General features: G+C 52.2%; 2 protein-coding genes across 9 annotated transcripts in view; both read right to left on the bottom strand.

The window, feature by feature from the left end:
* Positions 1–22,701, bottom strand: part of ARHGAP36 (Rho GTPase activating protein 36) — a 29,608-nt gene extending 6,907 nt beyond the window's left edge. For 4 of the 6 annotated variants that reach the window (XR_014185019.1, XM_082062216.1, XM_082062218.1 and 1 more), the window contains exons 1-10: positions 18,650–22,701; positions 17,386–17,615; positions 13,075–13,229; positions 9,227–9,289; positions 7,474–7,730; positions 5,372–5,567; positions 4,891–4,946; positions 4,260–4,410; positions 1,035–1,183; positions 233–403 (exon numbers count right to left, since the gene is read on the bottom strand). Coding sequence is in view for 5 of the 6 variants with exons in the window: in XM_082062216.1 (XP_081918342.1) it covers positions 233–403; positions 1,035–1,183; positions 4,260–4,410; positions 4,891–4,946; positions 5,372–5,567; positions 7,474–7,730; positions 9,227–9,289; positions 13,075–13,229; positions 17,386–17,615; positions 18,650–18,880 (1,659 nt within the window). In the remaining variant the exon portion in view is untranslated. Of the gene's footprint in view, positions 1–232; positions 404–1,034; positions 1,184–4,259; positions 4,411–4,890; positions 4,947–5,371; positions 5,568–7,473; positions 7,731–9,226; positions 9,290–13,074; positions 13,230–14,626; positions 14,799–16,661; positions 17,616–18,649 lie in introns of those variants that run through there. The other 2 variants (XM_082062219.1, XM_082062220.1) reach the window with 2 other exon arrangements.
* Positions 22,702–23,223: 522 nt separating this feature from the next.
* ENOX2 (ecto-NOX disulfide-thiol exchanger 2) overlaps positions 23,224–25,207 on the bottom strand; it is a 51,731-nt gene continuing 49,747 nt past the window's right edge. For all 3 annotated transcript variants that reach the window (XM_082062215.1, XM_082062214.1, XM_082062213.1), the window contains exon 15: positions 23,224–23,582. In XM_082062215.1, the coding sequence (XP_081918341.1) occupies positions 23,451–23,582 (132 nt within the window). In that variant the 3' untranslated portion in view covers positions 23,224–23,450. The remainder of the gene's footprint in view (positions 23,583–25,207) is intronic.

Raw genomic sequence — 25,207 nt, 5'->3', positions numbered from 1 at the left:
GAGGGCACCTGTGCATGGCATCACCCTCAGCTCTGCCTTTACAGTGCCAGTAACAAGCCACCTCAAATTAATACTCACACCTGCCATGAGGAATGAATCACGCTTTCACAAGTCAACTCGACTCATCTTCTACTAAGTGGGGCTGTGAATATATCCATCCTTCCGCTCCGTTAGAAGAGTTCAGATGGGAAGGAAAGGTCTAGAGAAGTTGCTCTGAGAAAGCCTCACCTACCATGAACAAGGTCTGGTAGTGCTCAATCAGCCTCTGGAGCACCTGTATGATGGCAGCACTGTCTTCAAAGTTCATTGCACGAGCATCTTTCTCTCCAGGCTTCTCTTTCTGCAGGATGTTGGGACCAAAGATTGTGGCCAAGTTGGAAACTGTCATTTTATTCCCAGGAATCTTGCAAGCAAGCACAAAAGGAAATTGTAGATTATAGATGGACCAGCATGAGATGTCCCAGGAACCTCAGCCACCCCAGGACAGGGACACAAGCTGCTGAGTGAGGCCAGGATGCTGATCTGGGTCCAGTTTGGTCCTCTCCAAGCTGACAGCAGGGCCAGCATGAAGGATTCTCAGTGCTGGAGCACACACATCCCCTGCTTGCACCAGATCCTTCACTCCCATCTGCCTCACTTTCACAACCCATACCAGAAGGTAGCAAGCAATATTTCTATATCATCTTATAATATGGAACAAAACCAGTCTCTTTGAATCACAGAGAGACTTAGAGCTTAAATCGTCCAGAGAAACCAAAATCTCGACTCCTTCATGAAAGCTGGCGGCGGAAAACCAGAATCAGTCCACAAAAAATAGCCCTTGCTCTGCCTACAGACACACAGGCAGGTCTCTCTGGGATTTCTGCAGCCTAGAAAATCACATAGATGGACTGAGAGCCATGGACACGGGGGTTTATCAACAACTTCGGTTTGCCAAAGGATTCACCCAGGCTTGCAAGAAGCTCTGCTTGGTTTAACCAGCCAAGTTGCAGTAACCCCTCTTCATGCAGTCAAGGTGTTTGGGTCAGCCTTACCTCCTGGCCCTCAGGGCCCCGGGAGCTCTCGGCGTGCTGGGCCACCTTGCTGAGGAACCGCAGGAGCCGCTGCAACGTGTCGCTGTGGCAGGGGGGCAGCAGGAAGAGCAGCAGCTGGAGAGCAGCCAGCTGAGCTGGACCCTCCATCGCTAGGCAGAGAGCAACCCGTTAATTACAGAATCCCAGAGTGTCAGGGGTTGAAGGGACCTGGAAAGCTCATCCAGTGCAATCCCCCCATGGAGCAGGAACACCCAGCTGAGGTTACACAGGAAGGTGTCCAGGCGGGTTGGAATGTCTGCACAGAAGGAGACTCCACAACCCCCCTGGGCAGCCTGGGCCAGGCTCTGCCACCCTCACTGGGAACAAGTTTCTTCTCAAATTTAAGTGGAACCTCCTCTGTTCCAGTTTGAACCCATTACCCCTTGTCCTACCATTGCTTTTCACCCAGAAGAGCCTGGCTCCATCCTCCTGACACTCCCCCTTTCCATATTGATCCCCAGGAATGAGGCCCCCTCAGTCTTCTCTTGTCCAGCTCCAGAGCCCCAGCTCCCTCAGCCTTTCCTCACACAGGAGATGCTCCACTCCCTTCAGCATCTTGGTGGAGCGTGTAACTAAACCACAGCCCTACAAGCTGCAGAATGCCGTGTCCACCACGCAGCTGGAGGGGCTCCAAAAGCAGCTGGGCAAGCAGCTGGAAGAGAAGTCCACTAAAGGCTGTTAAACTTTAACAATTCTTCAGGCTCAGGTTACTTGGAGACCACTGGAAGGTGGAATACCAGAGAAAACAACTGTTTTTACACACTCCTCGAAGCAGGAGAGCCTGGCTGCTCCTGGAAATGGGATAGTGGTCCAGACCAACTCTGCTCCAGCCACGTGTGCTTTAAGCTAAGCCTGAAGACATGGCTGTCGCCTGTACACATCGCTCAAAAAAGAAAACAATTCAGTACTGTGAACATTCTGCAGTTCTGCCTGGCTTTTGGGGGAAATGGCAACCTTAATCTTCTCATCTCCCAGGAATAAAAATACAAATCCTATCTTTTAGCTGAAGTAACACCAATTTCCACAGGGGAAGGCATAGAGAAGGTAATTCATCTGACTGTTCCCAACCTTTTGCTTAACACTGTGCCCTAAAAGTCTTTATATGACCAAGGTGCGTGATTTATTCTTCTGTCCTTTAGGCTGCAGACTCGTATGAGAAATACTGTCACTTCACATCCAGAGAAAGATGAAAACAGGACAGAAGTAACACCTCAGTAGATCTGGACGAGGGTTACAGGCTCCTGACCTGCAGGGAGAACATCTGAACATTGCCAGTCCAAGCTGGGACCAGCAGCAACTCAAACCCTTCCAGGGGACAACCACAGGCACAGAGAAGGTGGCACAGGGCAGCAGCCATCGCATCCATCACCGCCACACATGGTGGCCACCACCACCCTGGCCAGAGACCTGTCCCCAGACACAGAAACACCCATCAGGGGTGACCATTGCTGAAATGGGAAGATGCAAAGTCAACAGGTTAACGTGGCTTCTGCAGGATGATGTCCCGCCATTCAGACCTGGAGCTCTCTAGGGGTCAAGAAACATGGTGAGGGTGGTAGCACCAGTCTCCCTGGATTTCTAGAAGGTTTTGGGCAAAGGTGCTCATTTAAAGTGCTGAGGTAGATGAAACTGCTGCGACATAAGAAGAAAACCCTCCAGGAGACAACTAACTCATTAAAAAATGGCAAACACAGGGTAGGAGTAACTTCCACAGTGTTTGCTGTTCACAGCTTGTGCTGTTCAATGTGTTCCTTAATGTGCTTGAGAAAGAAGACAGCAGTGGCAAGAAGAACACTCTGGAAGCAGTAGACTGGCCTGGCCTGGCCTTCTCTCCAGCTTTAGATGTGGTTCCTTCCCTGCATCTTCCTTCTCCACACTCTTCACAAGCAGTGAGATCACCTTCTGAGGCCAGCAATCTCACCCCAAAAGCTCTATGTCCAGACCCTGCAGGTTCATCACCCTGTGGGCTTCTGGAGAGTGGGACACAAGCCCTATGTCCTCCAGAAACATCTGCATCTCCTAAAAGAAGGACAAGGAGTGATCCAACTTGAGTTGAAACTCAGCTTTTGCTGATTCTTCTATCCTTGTGCTCCAGGACCTCCTTCTTCATCACAGACTCTCCCATCTTGTCAGGTGTGGACATCACCTGCTTCCCAGATCAGCCTTTCTGTAGATGGGTCTTACAAAACACTCAAGAAGCTGGCAGCTCAAATTATTGTTGATTTGCAAAATAGATTATTTGGAAGCTCATATCAAACACAACGCAAATTCCACATCTAGGACTCTAAATAAAAGACACCACAGTAAAGACAGCACAGCTACTGTTTTCACTTGGGATGGTGATGGCCTGTTTTCACTTGGGATGCTATTATCTCTTCTGTTTCTCCTCTTTGATGCAGGTGTCTCCTGCCCCTGCAGAGATGCAGGTCCGCAGCTCAGCCAGAGGCGCTGGCGCTGCAGGCAGCCTTCCATCTCCACCAGCACCCCGGTTTTCCTGATCTCGTAAGGAGACAGCATGCTGAGACGTGCCCCAGCCTCGGGATACAGTTATCCTGAAGAAACTCGGTGCCATGTGCCCACAACTGGAGGACACACCGGTAGCCTCGTGCCTTTGCTCTGGGGTGATATCAGCAATGACGGGTTGGTTCACACTCCTGCTTTGCAGTGCAGGTGTGCTGTATGCTCAAATACCCAAGCTCGAGGGCAGAAGATTGCTTCATACGTTCCCCTAAATCCCTGTGCACCTCTGTTCCCCCACCACGTGCCCTGTCTTGGTCCCTGACATGGCAGAGCCCAAGGGTGTGTAGCTGCTCATTTTGGATACAGAAGCAGGGATTCAAGGATTTGGATTTGGAGGATCAAATCTGAGGAGAGAAGGATGGCAAAAAGGAAGCAACAAGGTGGTGAAGGACACCAAGAAAGAGTAATGCTGGAAGCTGTGGAGACCGACAAAAATCTCAGACACCCAAAATACGGAGGGTAGGGAGAGCTGGGCAGAGCGTCTGCAAAGACACCCTGACACTCAGTGCAAACCGGGGCCGACTCCTGCGCAGTGTGCTGAGCTGTGCTGGGCCTGGTGCAGAGCCAGGTAACTGCACGAGAAGAAAATACCCTCTTTTTTTCCTTACAAAACCGAACGTGGTGGGTCAACTGTGCAGAATGAGTCTCTGCGCGCCGGGTACTCACAGGCTGTGCTGAGGAAGGCTGCGTAGAGCTCCCTGGGAATCAGCGAGTCCGGCATGTCCCGAAGAAACTCTTTGAGCAGAGCAGCCACATCATGAACGCTCTGATGCTCATCCAAGAAAACATCCAGTCCTTGGTCAAACTCCTCCCTCAGCTTAAAGATGGAAGAAAATAAGAATAAAAGCAATAGTCAGTTCTTCCTCTTTACACCAGTCAAGCTGTTGGGACCTGCCCCTGTACAGAGCTACTGCGGTGGCAGGACAAGATGTCCCAATGTCCCCGGATGCAGGGAACCCCCAGGAGAGGCATCCCAGAGCCCAAGAGCCTGCTGCTGCCCAGAGGATGGACCACGGCACCAGAGGAGATCCTGGCCGGTGAAGGGAGCCCAGAGCAGGCTTTGGAGAGCCAGCCACGGGATGGAGGCTCATCTGCTACAGGCAGCTTGGAGAGGTGGAGCCTGCTCTCCATGGCTGGGAGACGGACCCAGCAGCAGGTTGTCTGTGATCCACCATGTACCTGCGATATTTTAGACCTCTCCACATCAGTGTCTGCTTTATTCATTCCCCACCGATATGAGCATCTGTCCTCTGAGTGTGGTACCGCTACAGAGGATGCAGGAAATGTCTCGCTTTACCTGCTGAACTCTTTTCCTGGAGCTCCCCACCCGGAAGATGCCCACCGTCTGGAGACCTGGGAGACAGACAGGTCAGTGCTCTGCACCTACACCCCCCCCACCACCCTGAACAGTCCTTGGAGCACTTCAACATCACGCCTTCCCCACCCCTGGCAGAGGGGGCAAAAAGAAAGGTTTTGGAGACACAACATTTCTGGGATCGATTGCCTGCAGGTCAGGGAGGAGAACGCAACCGTACAGCCACTCTGAGCCAGATGCTGGATGTGCACCAGGAGGTGGGTCGCTGACATGCACAGTGACACTTCTCAGTCCAGACGACTCTCCCCACGTGGTTTTGGGAGCATGCACTGCCTCAGGAGCCAGCTGCCTCCTCCCATCTCGGGGAATGGCCAGGCCAGAATGCCCTAGCCCACCACGTGTGATGGGTTTTACCAACCCACTGCAGGGCATGTCGTCTGGCTGGACAGACATGCATATTTACCATGCATTTCGATGTGTTTGCAACATCTGTCCACAATCCGTGGGACCTGCCGGCTGATGGGGTTGAGGCTCAACATCTTCTTCTTGCTCAGGCTTCTCTGCGGATCCAGCTCGTGGGGGTGTGACAGCTGCAGCGCCTCCAGCAGCTTGGATGTGTTGTCACTCAGGTCAGTGATGGAGTCCACGGACATCGCCCCCTGAGACGGACCAGAGGTGATTCAGAGGGTGGGAGGAACTACCCCACAAAATCCCAGAACGCCGTCATTCCTGTGACCTCAGAAGTTTGTGGGAAAGGGAGGCATCGCCTCCAAACAAAAGCAGAGGAGTTGCAATAGAACCACAGAAAGACCTTTCATCTCCCATGTGTATATGTGCACTGCTCCCAGCGTGAGGTGTTCCTAAGCACAGCTTTCCTACTGGGCCAGACCCTACACAGCACACAGACACAGAGAAAGAGGAAACATCCCCAAATCTTTCACCTTTGCCTGTGCAATATACTGGATTTAGTTACCTGCATTGGAGCTGCTTTACACCAGGAGTTACAGGCACTTAACAAGAGATGAAGCAAACCAAACCCAGCCTGATACCCACCTTCCCTTGCAGGAAACAGGACTAAAGCCAAGAAGGTGGCCAAGGCCGACCAGCCACACCGTTCTCCTTGCTCTTTGATGCAAGGGTGGTGAACACTGAAAGCAGTTCAGCAACACAGCTATGTCCCTACAGCAGTGGCGGGTCTCTCGCCAATAGGGAGGCAACATGACCCACCATCGACAGGTACAACCTCAGATGGGAATTTCGCAAGTGCAAGGACCAATCTCCAACTGTGACATGGCCAAAAAGCCGATGCTGTTTCACAGAGAAGCCGTGTCTGTTCCCTGTGCTGCTCACCAGGATGTGATGCAATGGAGGAGCAGAAGAATCCACACCACTGATGTTGAATCACAGAATCCCAGAATGTGAGGGGTTGGAAGGGACCTGGAAAGCTCATCCAGTGCAATCCCCCCATGGAGCAGGAACACCCAGATGAGGTTACACAGGAAGGTGTCCAGGCGGGTTGGAATGTCTGCACAGAAGGAGACTCCACAACCTCCCTGGGCAGCCTGGGCCAGGCTCTGCCACCCTCACCCCAAACAAGTTTCTTCTCAAATTTAAGTGGAACCTCCTGTGTTCCAGTTTGCACCCATTGCCCCTTGTCCTGTCACTGGTTGTCACCAGAAGAGCCTGGCTCCATCCTCCTGACACTCCCCCTTTCCATCTTGATCCCCAGGAATGAGTCCCCCCTCAGTGTCCTCTTGTCCAGCTCCAGAGCCCCAGCTCCCTCAGCCTTTCCTCACACGGGAGATGCTCCACTCCCTGCAGCATCTTGGTGGCTGCGCTGGACTCTCTCCAGCAGTTCCCTGTCCTGCTGGAACTGAGGGGCCACAACTGGACACAATATTCCAGGTGTGGTCTCCCCAGGGCAGAGCAGAGGGGCAGGAGAACCTCTCTGACCTACTGACCACCCCCTTCTAACCCACCCCAGGTACCATTGGCTTCCTGGCCACAAGGGCCCAATGCTGGCTCATGGTCACCCTGCTGTCCCCAGGACCCCCAGGTCCCTTTCCCCTACGCTGCTCTCCAACAGGTCGTTCCCCAACTTACATCTGGGCAGGAACAACCCCAGGTTCCAGTATAAGACTCTACACTTGCCCTCGTTACATTTCATTAAGTGTTTCCCTGCCCGACTCTCCAGCCTGTCCAGGTCTTCCAGTGTCAGCCACTCCACCCAGCTGACTCCACCCAGCTCGGTGTCATCAGCAAACTTGCTGATCGTGCACTCTATTCCCTCATCATCCTGTCCCTATCTGCCTTCAGCTGCCTGGCCATGTCCTTCTGGCAACCTTGACTCTGTAAGAGCTGAACTAGTAAAGAGTGTCCCACCTCCCCAGCCCACCCTCCTGGTGAAACATGGGCATCTCGTTTCCCTGAGGGCAGACCAGGACCCACCCAGTGTGCAGCATGAATAACTCACATTCCTTAAGAAAAGACCCTGGGAAACCATATTTATGACTGAAGTCAGAGCGTCCCCCAGCCTGCAGCACCATCACAGTGCAGACATCTTACCCTCCGCTGGCTCCAGGAGCTGTTGTTGAGAAGAGCTGGGGAAAGCGGCTCCTCCGGGAAGACCTCGCAGGGTACCAGGACACAGCTCCTGCCCATCGGCGACCTCTTCTGCCTCTGAGCCCGAAATCTCGTCACTGTCGCTTCCACCTCCAGGCAGAGCCGGCGGCTCTTCTTCACCGCGTCCTGCAGCTGCTTGTAGGCACAGTCATTGGCGATGACTTGGAAGAGCGGGATCCCAAACGTCTGAGGAGAGCAGTCTAGGGAAAGACATGGGAGAAATGGAAAAGCATTCCTAGCAAGAAAAAGGAGAGGGAGCTGCAGCAGCACAGCCCAGCTGCTGGGGGCACGTGTGCACAGCTGGATAAAATAATTCATCAGCAGAAGGGAACACTGGGATAGTGTGAAGGTAACCACCAGCAGGAGAGTGAAGAGAGAGGGAGAACAGGGAGATGCAGGGGAGCTGGGAAGATGGCAGGAAAACCGGTCTCCATCCACAGGCTTGTTGCAGCCTATCTCAGTTTTTCCCTAACTTTCCTTCCTTTTGTTGGTTAAAGCCTCATGAAGATGTCATAGCGTCTACGGAACGAAGACTTCACAAATCACCAGAAATATCACAGAATCACAGAATCGACTGGGTTGGAAAAGACCTCAGCGATCATCCAGTCCAAGCCTTGGTCCAACTCCAGTCCATTGACTAGATCATGGCACTAAGTGCCATGGCCAATCTCAGTTTAAAAACCTCCAGGGCCGGTGAGTCCAGCACCTCCCTGGGCAGCCATTCCAATGCCTGACCACTCTCTCTGCACAGAATTGCTTTCTAATAGCCAGCCTCAATTTCCCCTGGCAGAATTGAAGCCCATGCCCCCTTGTCCTATTGCTGATGCCTGGGAGAAGAGACCAATCCCCACCTGGCTGGAACTGCCCTTCAGGTAGTTCTAGAGAGTGCTGAGCTCAGCTCTAAGCCTCCTCTTCTCCAGACTAAACAAGCCCAGCTCCCTCAGCCTCTCCCCATAGGGCTTGTGTTCAAGTCCCTTCCCCAGTCTTGTTGCTCTTCTCTGGACCCGCTCCAGCACTTCAATCTCTTTCCTGAACTGAGGATATCTGATACAAAAGGTTATTACCAAATCATAACCTCCAGTTTTCTACAGGCTTTGTGTATGCTATGTCTGTTTGAGAGTAACAAACAACCTTGGTATTAATGGCATTTTTCCCAAATGACTCTCCCCTCCACACCTCCTTGCAGATGCAAGCAGAGCTCTCCTTACTTCCAGACTCCACGCCATCCCGAGCCAGGGAGGTTTGCAACCGGAGTACAAGCCACAAATCCACTTAGTAAAATACCAGGCTGCTGCTCAATAATTTCCTTGAATGGACTTTGTACTGGTGTGAAGAAAACTATTAAGTGTTCATTCCTGCTGTCTGGGCTCTACGCTTGTGGTTGCCCAGGTTGGCAGCTGACGTCCTCCAAGGGGCAATAAAACAGAACGCAAAGCAGCGAGACCAGGGGTAAAATGGGCAGACAGGAATGTTCATATGTGTACATCTTTACAAATGCATGTTCGCGCACACACGTATGCGCCAGACTCTCCCATGCTTGTGCACGTATTGTTACACGCCACCCCGGAGAACAGCAAAACAACACGGGACTAAGCACCTTGCTGAATCCGGGCACCTCCCAGCTCAGCCCCATTAAAACCCACCAATTTCACGTGAGAGCAGGGACTGAAACCTGGATAAAAGGGAGGCTGCTCACCTTTCTTCTCCTTTGAAAAGCTCTCCAGTTTCTGACGGATAGATTTACTGCCTTTAGGTCCAACTATGAGGAGAAAAGAAAGCAAAGGTTCTGCATCATTAGACTGTTTCAGTATGGCCTCCCCTTAAAAACATTGATCTTTCTGCACACCCACGGGCAGAGGGACGCCCTGGATTTGATGTGGGATGGCATGGTGGCCACCAGCTATCTGGGGGAAACAGCCCCAGAGAGGGGCAACCATCCTCCCAAAGTGGAGGGAGGGACAAACCCCCCCCAAAGGGGAAGAGGCGACCCCTCCACACCCAGGCACTTGGACCAGGGGGGTCCCATGGCACCAAACCACCACTGTGGGTTAAAGACACCCCGGCTGTGGGATGCGCCCCACCTGGCTCAGACCACAGCCCTGTAAAGGTCTCTCCATCAGGGCTTACTGATGCCCCGCTGTCCAGATGTGCAACGCACCGAACGACAGGTCAGGGAGGATGAACCATCAGGCTGCCAGCAAATGAACAGGTGTCACAAAACAGAGTCAAAATGATCCGAGCTGAGCTCTCTGGTGGCAGCCAGGCTTGCCAAGCCCCGCCAGAGGAAACGTCTGACACTGCAACAGCTCCAAATGTGACCTGTGCGTGGGACAGACCGGTGGCCAAGAGCAGCTGCCAGCGCAGGGGCTCTCACACATGAAAGAGCAGTGGAAAAACCTCAGCTGCCCGAAGGCTGTAGCTTAAAACTCTACAGGACACACATAGAGCTGCTGGAGAGGGGCCAGAGGAGCCACAGGAACGATACGAGGCTGGAACAGCTCTGCTGGGGACAGGCTGGGAGAGTTGGGGTGTTCAGCTGGAGAAGAGAAGCTCCGGGGAGACCTTATTGAGGCCTTTCAGTGCTTAAAAGGGGCCTGTGAGAGACATTGGGACAGACTTTTGAGCAGGGCCTGTTGAGATAGGACAAGGGGTGATGGTTTTAAACTAAAAGAGGGGAGATTCAGGCTGGACATGAGGGAGGAATTTTGTACACTGAGGATGGCCCAGGTTGGCCAGAGAGGTGGTGGATGAACCATCCCTGGAGACATCCCAGGCCAGGCTGGACGGGGCTCTGAGCAACCTGAGCTGGTGAAGATGTCCCTGCTCATGGCAGGGGGGGCACTGGGGAGCTGGGAAGGGCCCTTCAACCCAAACTGTTCTGTGATTCTGTGATGATTCTATGTTCTGGACATCTTTAAATTCCGTGCCCGTGTTATATGTGACTCTGTATTAATGGTGATGTCCTAGCAGTTACTTAATGACTCAGAAAGCTACCTTAACTCATCCTCAGAGGTCTGGTCTCAACACTGGAACAAGGAATACAGCCCCAGAAAAGCTTTTGTGGAATGTTTTACAGAACACAGACAAAGCTGGACAAAGACAAAATACATAGCACCAGAAACCCCATATTGGTCCAGGAGAGTCAAGCCCTGCTCCTTAGTATTCCCCACATTGTACATCCAGGGGCACCCATCACTGTTTTGTTGCAGCAATGAACTGAAAACTCCTTCACCACCCACCCTAAATCCAGGACAGATCATGCTATTCTGGCTCGTGCTCCTTATTCTGAAGGAATTCTCTTCCTAGACACAGCTTATATAATTGTTTGGGTTATTTTGTAAGATTTAGAAGGGAGCTATGAAAGCTGGTATGAGCAACATGTGCATTAATTATTCTGCAGCACTGTATGTCTTGTTTCATTCAAATGACCAGATAGTCGGAAGATGAAGAACAACTTGGAAGCAAAAAGCACCCAGCTAAGGAAACAAAAGGCCAGCAAAACTCCAGAGTTTCAGCACAGTTTTAGGAGGGTGACACAACGTGCTGGGGCTGAGCATCAGCGTGACGCTCCGCTCCTAAAGCCGTGCAGATGCTCCTGAGGGAAATGAGCCACGGGGCAGCAGATAGTAAAGAAACCATCAGGATCTCCCAGCTCAGAAAGCCCGAGTTGGTATCTCCATGACAGAGGAACACGTGTGATCCACCACGAAACCAGGAGATGAGGACAACTTCTTTTCACGGAGATGCATTACAGCAAGCTCGATGCCAGGCATCCTTTGAAGATTTCTTCTTTCTTGGCCATGTCCTGCTCGAACCACAGGCTTGTTCCTGCAGACTTGGCCAAAACAAGATGTAGCTCCCTATCAGGTGTTCCCCCTGTAGCTCCCCAGGGTCACCCTGGTGTTTGGTGTAAGGTCTGAGATGCTGCAGATATTTGTTGGGGTTGAATGAGCTGCCCAGAGGGTATCAGAGCTGAAGGCTGCCCCAAAGGGCCGCTCACAATGGGATGTTCCTGTGTTCCTCATCGTCAAGGTATCTGCAGGTATGAGGATTAGAAGAGGTGCTGAACACCTTTTCCTTGAGGAAAATAATAACTATGCAAAGGCTGTTTATTACAGAAGGCAGGAATTTCACGTGGGTAGATGTTGGTACAGAGAGGTGGGTGGACCAAACAGAGACCGTGAAGCCCAAATTCGGGCATTTCCAAACATTATGAGCTTCCCTTTAAACCGCTGGGGTAGGAAAATGATGTTGCAGGTGCAATAGTTTCATAGCTGATCCTCAACGTTGACTCCCAGCCGACAAAATGCAAAAAGAGCAACTGGCAGGTACAAATCTAAAGGATACAAAGATGGGCAAAAGGAAGGAGGGGGTCCCTGACGGCAGCTGCTTCCTTCCAAAAGCAGGTGAGCATGAGACTGGTGTCCAAAACACACACAAGGATGAGATCAGGACTTTGCAGTCCCCTGCACTTATCCCGCAGGAGCCCGTCAGACAAAACGCAGCACACTTGATAGACTGCACTTAAAACGCTGCACTGTTCCCTAGAGAGAGCACTGCTGCAGGGTATTGCTGGCAATGGGATCACAACACTCAGAATTAAAAGAAAAATTAAAAAGAGAAGGAACCAGGATGTTTATGGTCAGAGTCTCCCAGGGATTTAAAGGCAGTTTGTGCTGCAGCCCCAGGCAACTGTGTGTTCTGGGAACGAGGAGCTTTCTCTCCTTCTTCTTGAAGCCATTTCATTGCATGGAGTCTTCCAAATATTAATTAAGACAGGAAACCAAACTTGGATGTCGCCCCCAGTAAGTACTTGCTGAGCAGTGTAAGGTTGAGGTTGGGCATTAGGAAATACTCCTTCCCCGAGACAGGTCCCCAGAGATGTGGGGGCTCCACCCTTGGGGGTCCCAGCCCCCGCTGCCCTGGGCTGTGCTGGTGACACTGGGATGCCACAATAGCAGCCCAGGGCACAGGAGGCATTTCGAGCTGGTCTGTCCACTCCTGAGTTACAAGTACATTTGGAAGGAGTCCACGCTCACTGTGCTGGGTTAGATGTGCGGATGTCGGGGGACACGGGCAGCTATGGGAACCCAGACAATGCCTGTAGGCCAGGACAGAGGAGCACAGTCCCTGTGGAGCTTCTATATTTATCTGCCCGTTAATTTCAGTGGCGTGTCTTCTAGCCTTGCATAAGCCCCTTCCCAGCATCATGACTTTTTGCTGGATGTTAATCCAAAAAAGCAAAGTCTGTCCCATCCCAATGGCATTAAGATAGTCCCAGTGGAAGACCATTGCATCTGGTTTGGATTAAGTGGATCAGAGGCGGACAACAGGCCAGGTCATATTCTCACACTCCTATGGACACACAAACCCCCCTCAAAAGGCTCATTAGGCCTTCGAGGCTCAGACCAAAGCAGAGAACAAAATATGAAACAGACCAAAACGTGCCACAAATGTCTTCCCACAAGCATCATCCCGTGTTACGAAGTGCAGGCGTGGGGATGAGCAATGGCTCAGCAGGACCCATCCTCTCCCACCCTCTACCTTTAGCCAGGCTGAGATCCCCAAGCGGCAGCTTCTCCTGCAGCTGGTAGAGAGCGATCTCCTGCAGACTGGCTCTTTCCAGCTCCGAAAGGCTCTGCAGGGGCACGGGCTGCATCTTGGTGCTCGGTTCTGGCAGAAGAGCTGAGACTAAGGTCCTGTGAAAAATATGCATATATATATATATATAAAAATAGTCAGGAGCGCATCCCAGAGACACCTGCTTTAGCAGAGAAGCTGGTGGAAATGCCACAGGGTGTCTTTGCAGGCGCAGGAGACACTTGGCCCTCTTGCACCTTGCTGCAGAGCCAGCTGACATGCAGGTGCCCTGGTCACAGCATCTCACTTTGACCTTCCAAGCGAATGCCTTAGAGGCATCAGGGAATACATGAGGGATCTCAGGCCTGGCTCCCCAGACCCCACAGGCTCCCTGAGGCACCTCAGTGCTTGGCAGAAAGCTCCCTGGACAATTCCAGCCGCCATCTGTTTTCACATGAAGCCCAACACCGTCAGGCTCACAACACAAGACGGGGCACATCCTGGCTAGAGGAGCAGGGACTGTGGTCCTGCTGCTGGGACTTGGCCATTCCTCACCACTGGAACACAGTTCCTGGCTGGCATCAGCCTCGAGCCCGCGCTCCATGTGAGCAACGGCAGGATGGAGGCAAGTCCAACCATCTCCTCACCAAACCTAGAAGACACAATGTGTTCCAGAGCACAACGAAAATGTGAGGGAAACCGCAGGAGGCCGCACTTGGCCCTGCTTTGTCTGACACCTTGTCTAACATGCTTCGCCAACCAGCTGGGAGCTGCTCAGCAAGCAGCACGCAGAGCCAGGAGCTCCATCGCAGCGTGTCCTCACGTTGTGTCCACAGACACAAGCTTCGGCTGCAGGTACCGGCAGCTGCATTGGGATCAGCCCTGGATACATTCAGACTTGAACTTTTCATCCTCCTCCCCCTCCCATAGAAGTGGGACCACGCTAAAAGCTCCTCCCGGCTGCTGTGGCAGCCCGAGCGTCCCCCAGCTCCCTCCAGACGCCCACCTTGCTTCCCCTGCCCTCCAACAATCTCCACCAAGTCAAGGAGCCCAAACCTTTTGGTTTGATGCTGTTAACAGGCCCCAGCAGCCCATCTTCACACAGACCAGCTGAACGCTGCTCCCAGCCAGCCCCTCACTGCAGCTCAGCACAAGCCAGACCACGGGCTCCGGGTCGAAAGGGCTCGGGATGAGACACCAGCCTCAAACTGGTCTTTGGAGGACGCTGTGCAGCTGCACATCCCTCCCCTCCTTCACCCACATCCCCCTGTGCTGGATGCCGAGGTGTAAGGAGTAACTGAGGAGGCTGGAGCGGCTCTGGCGGGGGCTGCTGTACAGCGGGGGGCACATGCTGCGGGTCCCTCTGTCCCCCTGCAGTGGGGTGAGGCTGCAGAGATGCCTCCCACGCTGTGTACACATACGCAGGCACGTCGCAAGAGCCAGAAGCCACGAATGCATCGCAAAGAGCAAGTTTTATTTTAGTTACCTCCCTACTGGGAGGTCTCCAAAGCCAGACCTGAGCTCCCATGCAGCGGTGACACGGCGGGGATGCAGGCGCTGGTCAGTTCGGCCCCGGTAGGAGATCGCTGGGCCTGCTGAGCTCGCCTGTATTTCAAGGTTCCAGGCAGGCGCAGCCTCCCGCTCTTTCTCACAACAAAGCAGGAATCTCAGCCACAGTGATACGGGTCTAGAGTTCCTCACAGGCCTATGTTATCTAACACAGGTTCTACTCATCAAGCACACAAGGTCAGGAAAACAATTAGAGTGATGTATGTGCTTTTTCTACAGACAGCTGCAAGTCACTTGAGCGTATTTACATTTAACCAACCTCCTCGCCAATCTTCTGCAGAACCGTGGGTGTAGCAGTTTCCCTCCAGGGCAGGTGAGGAGACCTGGGGGGTTTGGGATTTTTTTTCAGTCATAAAAAACCTAAAAAGCAGCTCACATTCCACTACATAAGACGCCTTTTATTCACGAGCTTTTCTTTTCCGCCTTTTCCCCCCATTTGAAATTGGTTTATTTCTTAATTTAATACTCCACACTGAGCTTCATCTCTTATAAATCAGACACTTCCAGCACCAACCAGTGCTGTGGAAGCCTCACCAAGGCCTGGATCCCCGGCACAGGCTGCACTGCAGCCCGCAGCCCCGCACGGGTCACAGCCAAGCGCCCCATCCCGTCTCCCCCATCTCTGGGGAGCTCCCCCCGTTGTTTGCAGCTTCCTCAAGAGGTTGCGCTGGGATACGCTGCCAGCTCCTCACCCCGCAGCGACCTGGGCGCCCGTCCCCTTGCCGAGGGGCTGCGGCTGCTCCTCCTGCACCCAGCGAACCGGCCACGGTCCAAAGAGCACAAAGCAGCAGGAGACAGGACCAAGGTTACCAGCGTGGGCGCAGCAGCGAAGACGTGGCCAGAGTACAACTCCGAAAGGAGCCTTCCCGAAGAGGGGCAATCGTGAACAATAAATGCCTGGCAATCTCCTAGGGCCGGTGCTGAGGGTGAGGACAGGACAGTGTGACGGGGCAGTCCCAGCAGGCTCTTGTATCAGCCCCTGTGCCCAGGGAGGGCTGTTCTCTGGGGCAGTGCTGCTTTTGGCCAGGTTTGCAATTTCTAAAGATATTTAGGAAGCTACATAAATTTAAGAAAATATATTTTATATATATATGTGTATATATATATATAAAAGAGTTATGAATTCCCCAGAAGGCCATGCCAAAAAGGGAATTCAGCTAAAAACAAAGATATTCTTGAAACATTTGGTGTTTATTACAGAAACAACACGCCTCAGCATGGACACGGTGGCAAACATGAGAACAGCTCAGCACCTCAGGACAATCAAAACTGGGGTACCCGGGTGCCCATGACTGTCTGTACACTGGACCCAGGGGTAAATCACGAGGAAGGGCTGGTGCGACCCCATGGACACGGCAGCCAGACGTAGCACTGACCCCACTAAAGGGGCCAGAGAGTCATGATACCCAGTTAAATTTTAGGTGAAGCACAGCCCATTAGTGTCTTGCTGGAAAAGGGGCTTTTTCATTATTAAATGATTAAACATCAGGGGCTGTTCTTTAGGATCTGCAGCTTCTTTTGGCCACCCCTCAGCTTCCTGTCGCTCCACGCGCCCCTTCACAGCACAAGCTTTGCAATCAGCCTTGAACACAATGCATGGCTTTTTATAACGCTCATCCTGCAGGAAATAAATACGTGGAAGGAAGAAGGAGCCCCTTCAGAACATATTTGACATACTGTCTCAACGGGGCTACATGTAGGGGGTCAGTCTTAAACTTAAATAACTAACTGGTCCTACCAAGCTCTGCAAAGAGATCCTGGCACTGAGCTCCCTGGGACAGCCTGGCTGGGAGAAGGGGGCACAGATGAAACGATGCCTTCGACGGGCAAGAACATCGAACATATCCACTCGCCAGCAACAGCTCTTGTGTTTCTGCCACACCAGAAATGCGGGATGAGCAGAGCGGGAGCTCCCGGGAGCAGCGGGAGACGCTACGGATGGACAGACAAACCGCTGAGACAGACACACTGAAAGAAATTACCTTTCTGCAGGCACAGCCCACACTGCCTGACGGGGAGGGATGGTTGGAGAGGAGTCACAGAGGACGCGGCTGCATCGGGCAAGGAGGAGGAAACCCCATTGGGACAGGGAGCAGAAGGGAGAGAAAGCAGGAAGAAAAAGAGCAAGTGGCTGCTTATCTGGCCTCACCATAAGGCTACAAGAATAGCCCTATAAAACACCACATTGCTGGCTTTCTGATAAACTCCTGCTTCAGCTATTAACCCCGAAAATCCCGGCCTCGCTTCCTGCAGCAAGCGTGTATCTGTGCTCACAGGAGCAAGCAAAATGGGGACCGGCATCGACAACGTCAACTCCCCAATGGCCCAACTGCCCAGTGGCAGCACAGCCCTCGGGGTGTCCCTGCCCCAGGCTCGGGCGTCCCCCCAAAAGGAGGAAAACGCCAACACGCAGCAGGGGCAAAAGCCAGAGTACTGCAAATCCCGCTTTGGAGGAGGATGCCATAGAAGGAATCGCACTAACTCAAAACCAGAAATAAAATGCCTTTCACTGGGAGCGTTAACATGGTACTTCCTCTCCGCAATGACTTTCCCTGCTTATTTTTAGGACTAAGGCTTATTTAAGGAAATCTCATGGGAAAAGCTCAGCTCAGCCTTCCCTTCTATTGCCAAAGAGTTGCCGTTGCTCCCCCGTTTTCAGCAGCAAAGTTACTCTCTTCCCAGGTGGAATGAAGGGTGAGCGTTTACCTTCCTCGTTTTCTTCTCGCAGCACAACCAGCGGCAGCCTGGGCTCTCTCCTCTTCTTTCAAGATGATGGTTTGCAAAGCAATGTCTCCACCACCTCGTGTGGCCCAGCGGCGCGGGTGGGGAACCTTCCCTGCCTGCTGGCGGGAGGAGAAGCGGAGAAGTGACGGAGAGGAGATGCTGCAGCTGAACACGGCCGAGGGGACGAGAGGGGTGATGAGAACGTGCATTCTCTGCCAAAAGAAATGAGAGCCAGAAACATCATGGTGTGGAGAGGGAGGGCAGGGTTAGATGGGAAGGAACAGCACTTCCCACGCCTGACAGCGCTTGTGCCTTGGCAGGGGATCGGTGGTTGCGCAACCTCTGTCCCCATGCTTTCCCCACTCCTATCTATCAGTAACTAGGACACCAATAGAAGCACCAGCTGGTCTGGTAGATCAAACCCAAGAAGACAATTCTTTGCCTGGGTGCTGGTTGATGAGGGCCAGGGCACGGTTTGCACCTTGGCACTCCATGCAGGCCTCTCGCTTGCTCCGTCACAGCATCTTCACGGTGACCAAACCCGCAGTGCGGTGGGGCTGGGCCGGGCACGGTGCTGCCCCGCACACCCAGCACGGCTCTGAGGGACCGCAGGGCCCTGCAGAGCTCTGGCATTGAGACCTGACAGGATTGATGCGCAGCTGGCATCTTGTACAACATGTTGTACGTCAGGGGTTACAGACACCAGAGAGCCTTACAAATCTACAGCAACCCACAAGACACACATGTTAACACCCCAAATTGGCACCTTGCATGTCAACACATTCACAAGCGACTCCGGGAGCGCAGCCAGGCTGCTGGTCCATGACATGGCAATGCCTGGGGTGCAGCAGTGCAACCCCTGCACTGCCCCGGCTCTGCCCGGTCCCGCTGCAGCCTCAGCCACAGCTGGGGACAAGCCGAGCAGGGTCCTGACTGGGACGTCCCCTCACTGATGGCCCTCCTGTCCCATGGGAACTGCCAACACCAGCTTCCACACAGCAATTCAAACCCCGGGATGCTCAGAGGTGCTGAGTGTCCCTCCAGGACATTGCAGTGGCTCCCCATGTTCTACCAGCACTTGGATGGCCCCATCATGACACATCCCATCCCAGGCCCAGCTTTCCTAACTCCAGAGCATCTTTCTTCTCAGGTTCCCTTTTCCTCCTGTTCATTTGGGACCTGCCCGTGCCTGGGGCCCTCTGCACCTCCTGATCCAGCAGGCACCAGCTCCCACCAGCTCACTTGCCTCCTGCCCCACAGCAGCTGCATTCCCAGAGGCCACAGCCCGGCTTGCAGGCTCCTCCAACACGTGCAGCCGTAGCACAGGAACCCCCTTTGCCGGCTCTGTGGAGGCTGCTGACTGCCCATTTTCTCTGTGCACCGTCTCATCGCCCGTCCTTGTCGCCGAGCATAAACTGGTGTTGCTGTGCTGCACCAGACATCCACCCCAAGTGTTGCCATCATCAGCAAACTCCATCTGGTTTGAAGGAGGTCACGGACCTGGAATTCATTGCCTGTTGGGTAAAACATCAGAAGAGGCTGGAGAGGAAGCAGGGAGCGTTTCATAGCTGTTGGCTGCTGATCACTTGCTGGCCCGATATCAGTAAATGTCCAGAGCATTCACAAGGGCAGTAAAGCCCCATGTTGGCAGAGGATTCAGATGGAGCACCTCCCTTCCTGTGGCAGTCACCATAAGCTAGGTGAGAAAAAGAAAGCAGCAGGGCCAAGATTTGCCCATAAAAAATGTTTATTCCTTAAAAATACAATGTTCATCTGCGGTGACACTATTCAGAACATTTCTTCAGAAGGGTTTTAACCTGCCTCCAGTGTCAGGAGCAAGGAAGGCAGCCCCACCTGTGAGCATCCCCACCCTGAGCAAAGGGTCCCTTCGCCCTCCCCGCTGCCTGCACCCAACCAGCTGTGCTCCAGCCTGGGAATCCCGGCTCCCAGGGCTCTCCTGGAGACAGATGGTTTGGTACCTGCAGCAGCATCTCACTCGCATCCTCACTGTCCAGGGAGCCCATCTGCAGAATGGATGAGGCCTCAAGGAAGCCCCAGTCCCTCTGGAAGGGCCTTGGTAAAGAAAGCCTGGGCAGGAGAAGAAGCAGGAGCCAGGACTCATCTGGCCCTTATCTGCTCCACAGGTCCCAGCTCCACTCCCTCCCGCTGCCCCACAGAACAACCTGCCCGCTCCACCACGAACTGCAGCCAACAGCCTGAGCCGCTCCCAGAGGAGCTGCACAGCCACAGCAGCTCCCAGCGGAGGGGCCTCTCGCTGGCCAGGACGGCCTGTCCGAGCCACAGCTCCCAGCTCACACCCTGCGGCCGACGCTCGGGAGCGCCGGGGCCTCACGAGCCTTTCTGCCGCATTGGCTTCCACGTTTTGTACCAGCTCTGGTGTGGCCAGCAGGACTAGGGCAGTGACCATCCCCCTGCACTGGGGAGGCCAAACTTCGAATCCTGGAGTCAGTTTTGGGCCCCTCACAGCAAGAAAGCCCTTGAGGTGCTGGAGCGAGTGGAGAGAAGGGAACAGAGCTGGTGAGGGGCTGGAGCACAAGTGTGATGGGAGCGGCTGAGGGACCTGGGGGGTTCAGCTGGAGAACAGGAGCTGAGGGGAGACCTTCTGATCTCTGAACTGCCTGAAAGGAGCTTGGAGCATGGAAGGGTTTGGTTTCTTCTCCCAAGCAACAAGTGATGGGACAAAATGGCCTCAAGTTGCGCCAGGGGAGGTTAAGGTTGGATCTGGGGAACAATTTCTTCCCCAAAGGGCTGTTGGGCATTGGAACAGGATGCCCCGGGCAGTGCTGGAGTCACCATCCATGGAGGGTTGGACAGACGGACATGAGGTTCTCAGGACATGGGGTAGTGTCGGGGGTGGGTTATGGTTGGACTTGACGATCTTAAAAGTTTTTTCCAACCTAAACTGTTCTACGATTCCATGATTTTATATACAATGCAGCCAGTGCACCCCATTCACCCAGCCAGCCTGCTCTGCAAGCAGGGTCAAGGACACGCCTTCCTAACTCCATGGCTGCCCTCTGCGCTCCACAACAGGCCAGTTTGCAGCAGTTTCTTTCCTCCTTTTCCTAAGGAGAAGTCTCTGCTGAACACAGGCCACCTGCTGAACACAGTAACTGAAAGGGACAGGAGGACAATGGTGACAAGTCCCTGCCTGGCACAACAGGCCCATCTCCTCCGTGACCATCCCCACCTGCCCAGGCAGACACAGGTAATGGGTACAAGGCTCTGCAAGCGGAACCAAACAATGAGAAGGACAATTGTTGATCCAGCTTGGAGAAGTCACCATGGTTAAGACAGTCTACGCTCCGTATCACAACCACTTCCATAAAGAAAAGAAGACAGGTCATTGTCATAGGAGACTCTCTTCTGAGGGGAACAGAAAGCCCAGCAGACCAGACTCACTTCTTAGAGGAGTCTGCTGCCTCCCTGGGGCCAGGATTAAAGATGTGAAACCTCCCTGCCCTGCTACAGCCCTCAGATTATTCTCTGTTATCGATTTTTCAGGTAGGTAGCAATGGATTTGCAACAAGAAGTCCAAGGGTGATCATGAGAGACTTCAGAGCCTTGGGACAACTGGTCAAGGGCTCAGGAGCACAAGTAGTGTCCTCTGTCCTTCCAGTTCTAGGAATGGCAAGGGGAAAAACAGAAGGACCCAGCAGATCAATACCTGGTGTCACACACAATTTGGGTTTTTTTGGATCATGGGTCGGTTTAAACGACACCAGGGCTGCTGGTGACAGACCCTTTCAAAAGGAGAAAAGGATCCTTGCACAGGAGTTTTCAGCGGTCATTGGAAGAGCATTAAACTAGATTCGAAGGGGGAAAGGGATAAAGCCAGGCTCAGCAGAGATGAGTGTGTGGGCAGCCCACCAACAGTTGAAGGACAGGGTGCTAGCAAGGTCCTTCTGTCTGCCCCACAACATGCTGAGTGCGCTGGATCACACTGGAAATGTCTGTGCACTAATGCCCACAGCACCTTTGCCACCTCAGTGGGGCAGAGGATGGAGATCCGCATCGCAAAGACACAAAGGTTATTGATGTGTTACAAACCAGGGAGACAACGGAGAACAGTCACGTAGGAACTGGGGCTGCTCCCCTCAAAAAGGCGGCAAGATCAGTAGCCCAACTGAAGTGCATCTACCCCAACACACACAGTGTGGGCAACAAGCAGGAGCAGCTGGAAGCCAGCGCGCGGCAGGAAAACTACCATCTACTTGCCATCGCGGAAACCTGCTGGGCTGACTCGCACAACTGGAGCGTGGCATTGGATGGCTGGAGCCTCCTCGGCATGGAGAGGCGAGGAGAGGAGGTGGGTTTGACTGTCTAGAGCTTGACAATCCAAACGGCAGCCAGTCATGAGTGGTGCCCCCCAGGCTCGGCGCTGGGGCCAGTTCTATTTAATCTCTTGTCCTGGTTTTGTTAAAAAGAAGTTTCTCTTTTAGTGAATTTGCCTGTCAGCTAAAGCTTCATATCAGCTGCATTTTCCTGGAGAACCAGATCCATGTTTTGGTAAACACAGCAATGGAATGTGAGGTCACTGATAAGGATGGATGGACATCTCACGAGAGGGGCAACGAGAAACAGGTGACCAAAAACTGACCAATGGAGTATAACATCCCATTCACGTGATACTTCATATAAAAGTGGGAGATCACGAGGATCTCGTCCCTTTTCCTTATGGCGACATTAGGAGAGGACCTTGCGAGTCGTCCCTGCGAACTGAGGCCAGTGACAGACTGAATCCAGCTCCGGTTGGCTGCAGAGTCCAGTCCAGGACTTCGGGTGCCGGCTCTGCAGTTGCTGGGACTTTCAAGATTGGTTTTGTATATTTTGTATTATTTTCTCTATTTTATCAGTAGCATTAGTAAAACATTTTTAATTTTTCCAACTCTCTTCTCTCTGTCCTTCTTTCCCTCCCGATCGCCTGTGCTGAGTGGGAAGGGGGAGAGGGGGGATTGAAGGGGGAAAGTGGCGGGAGAGGAGGTTAACAATACACTTGCCAGGGTTTTATTGTCACCCTGCAATCTAACCCTTGACATCTCTTTAGCGATGATCTGGACGAGGGGATCGAGTGCACCCTCAATCAGTTTGCAGACAAGTTGGGGGAGTGTTGATCTGCCTGAGGGTAGGAAGGCTCTACAGAGGGATGTGGACTGTGTGGATCGATGGGCCGAGGCATTTCACCCTACATCTTACCAACCTTCCACAGAGGGGTGGGGAGGAGCCTGACATTCACTGAGAGCATGAGGAACAGCCTTTGGGAAGATTCGGGAGGAGAAAAGTCTGTGCTGCTTGTAGCATTTCCAGAAGCTCAGTCTGCAAAGCAAAGCGGGTGGAGAACGGTGGTGGTAAGTCGTTACTAAACCAGAGGTCTGATGTAGGCGCTCTGCTCCACCCAGATCAATAGAAAATTAAATACAACTATGTAAGAAATTATTTACAGAGTGACACTGCAATTCAGACCACCAGAACACTGCCAGCTCCTTAAGCTCTCAGCTTAATTGTTAAACCATTAGTAGAGAAAACAGCAGAAAAAGAAACAATTGTTTGGCTCAGAGAACTGAGACATCTAAATCTTCTTCTGTGTAAACATATCTCAGTTTTCAATCATAGAAATGTCTAAAAAAAAGTCTTTTTCTTTCCTTTTGGTGGTTCTACAAACCAGGAAATGCGTCTTTGTTGTTGCTTACGAGGACAGTCTATGGCTGTTCCTACCGGTAAAAAGAAGGTTCAGAATGAGAGATTTGGGTGCACAAAACACGTACAACATCGGCAAAACAGGTAGTCAACACGTTGTGCTTAAAAATATCAGACAGGAACTTTTTTCACAAAATATATTGACCAAATAACTGAACAAAGAAGCTACAGAACTTGAAGTTTCTTCCATTGCTGCTCTGGACTTACAGTTTCACTTACATATTATCCCACCCGAGTCCATGATGCGTGCAACACTATCATAATGAACAGAGGTAAGAGGATTTCTTGGTGTACGTATCCCGCTGTCGTTTTCATCATGAAGTCGAAGCTCAAGTCATTTTCAACCCATCGAAGCCACAAAACTTCCACCTTTTCTCTAGGCTGGCCCCGACCCCGCTGAGCTCCTGCCTGAACGTGTTCTGCAGTCGAGTCATGAGAACTTCCACTTCCGCGGTGCAGATCTGTGAGAACAGAAGGAAAACGGCACTAAAAATACAGACGCTTTTGGTTACAGAAGCCCTGTAATGACTGGCGATATTCAAGCTCCTTTAATTGCTGACATACACCTGGGCTTTGCCTACATGTCCCGTCCAATACTCATAGTGATAATCCTGGCACAGCACAAGTTGTGCACCTGCCACACTTCAGGGTGCAGATACATCAGACACTAGAAATAACGGTAAAAGGACCGTCCTAATTTTTCACACTGTGAAATGGAAGATAATGTGTATAAGGTGAAGATTATATAGATTATATAGTATAAAGATTAAAAACTCCCAAGCATTTAAGTAACTGAACAGCAAGTATCTGCCAGCATCCTTACCCAGCCACACGCCACCTACACCATCTGCACCAAAAGTCAATCACCCATGGGCAGACAGGCCTGGAAATCTGACTGCTCGGGCATTTACTACATATAATTAAAGTTCCGCAAGCGAAAAAACTTCAGGATGCTGCAAGTTAACAGTTTCAGAATATATAAGGAGTGAGAAGGTCACGTCCACCTTCTATTCAATTGCCTGCAATGGTTTCCTTATTGCAACAGAAAAATGAACACCTTATTTGTTATATTCACAAGAATTCAAGGTGGTTTCTGCTGTGTATCTGGGACTGCTCTGACACATTCAGAACTCGCTCTGCACAACAACCTCATTCGCTTGCTGGTTAGGCAGAGCATTAGGAAGTATTTTTGGACAAAAACACAGATATTTGCCGAGAGCGCAGAACAATGTGACATCCTTTGTACATGTTGTGTTGATCTGCCACACTCACTGTCTCTATTTTTAACTCCCTTTACAGTCTGCAGAGTTTGCAGCTCTGTAGAGTCTCCAGGTGCTTACTGACCACGCAGCTCAGCGGTGTTTCCTCCTGCTGAGGTTCCATTTCAGTCTGACAATTCTGTCACATCCAGACTGATCCCACTTCACGGTCTCCAATACAATCCACAACTGGATTTTCCAGGAGATAATCTTGAGTCACTTCCCCAACTCATGTTGGACTCTTGCCTTCCCAAGGAGGCATTACACTGTTCTTTTGATTCACTTTCTGTGTGTGCCAGCACAAATCACCATGCTCAGCTCGCACTTAGCTAGGGAAAAGAGGTTTGAACCTCCAGGAGTAGACAACGTACACACAAAGTGTGTTCACTTTTAAGCCTGCATTAGTGCTCAGGTGCGTTCCTCTGAAAGCCCTTTGGCAGTAATCACAGGTCCACGGTTTTCAAAATGTGCCCAGCACGTAATAAAGATTAAGAGCACCCGCTTTGCAACGTGGATTTACATTTGGTGGAGGCACAGTTGTCATCAGGCTGTTCTGCAATCGGGCAGAAACAACGGTCCGAGTTTTGAGAGAGATGGAGAACCAGAACAAGGTCAGGCTGCCGATGGGTTTGGTAACACATGAAACAGAGAGCGGACACCCCGGGAGGAGCATCAGCTACACTGCCCAGCACCTGTGATGCACACAGTGCTACGGACAGTTTCTGTAAGGGCTGTTTCACGGCTTCAAACCACGCTTGGCCTTGATTTCTGCTGACCTGCTGGCCTTCTTGGTGAGACTGATGGGCAGGGAGCAGGGGAAAGACGTT

This window comes from Streptopelia decaocto, assembly GCF_964273445.1.
Source record: "Streptopelia decaocto genome assembly, chromosome: 10".
NCBI lineage: Eukaryota > Metazoa > Chordata > Aves > Columbiformes > Columbidae > Streptopelia > Streptopelia decaocto.
Note: the sequence above shows the minus strand (reverse complement) of the source record. Positions and strands in the feature narration are given on the sequence as shown.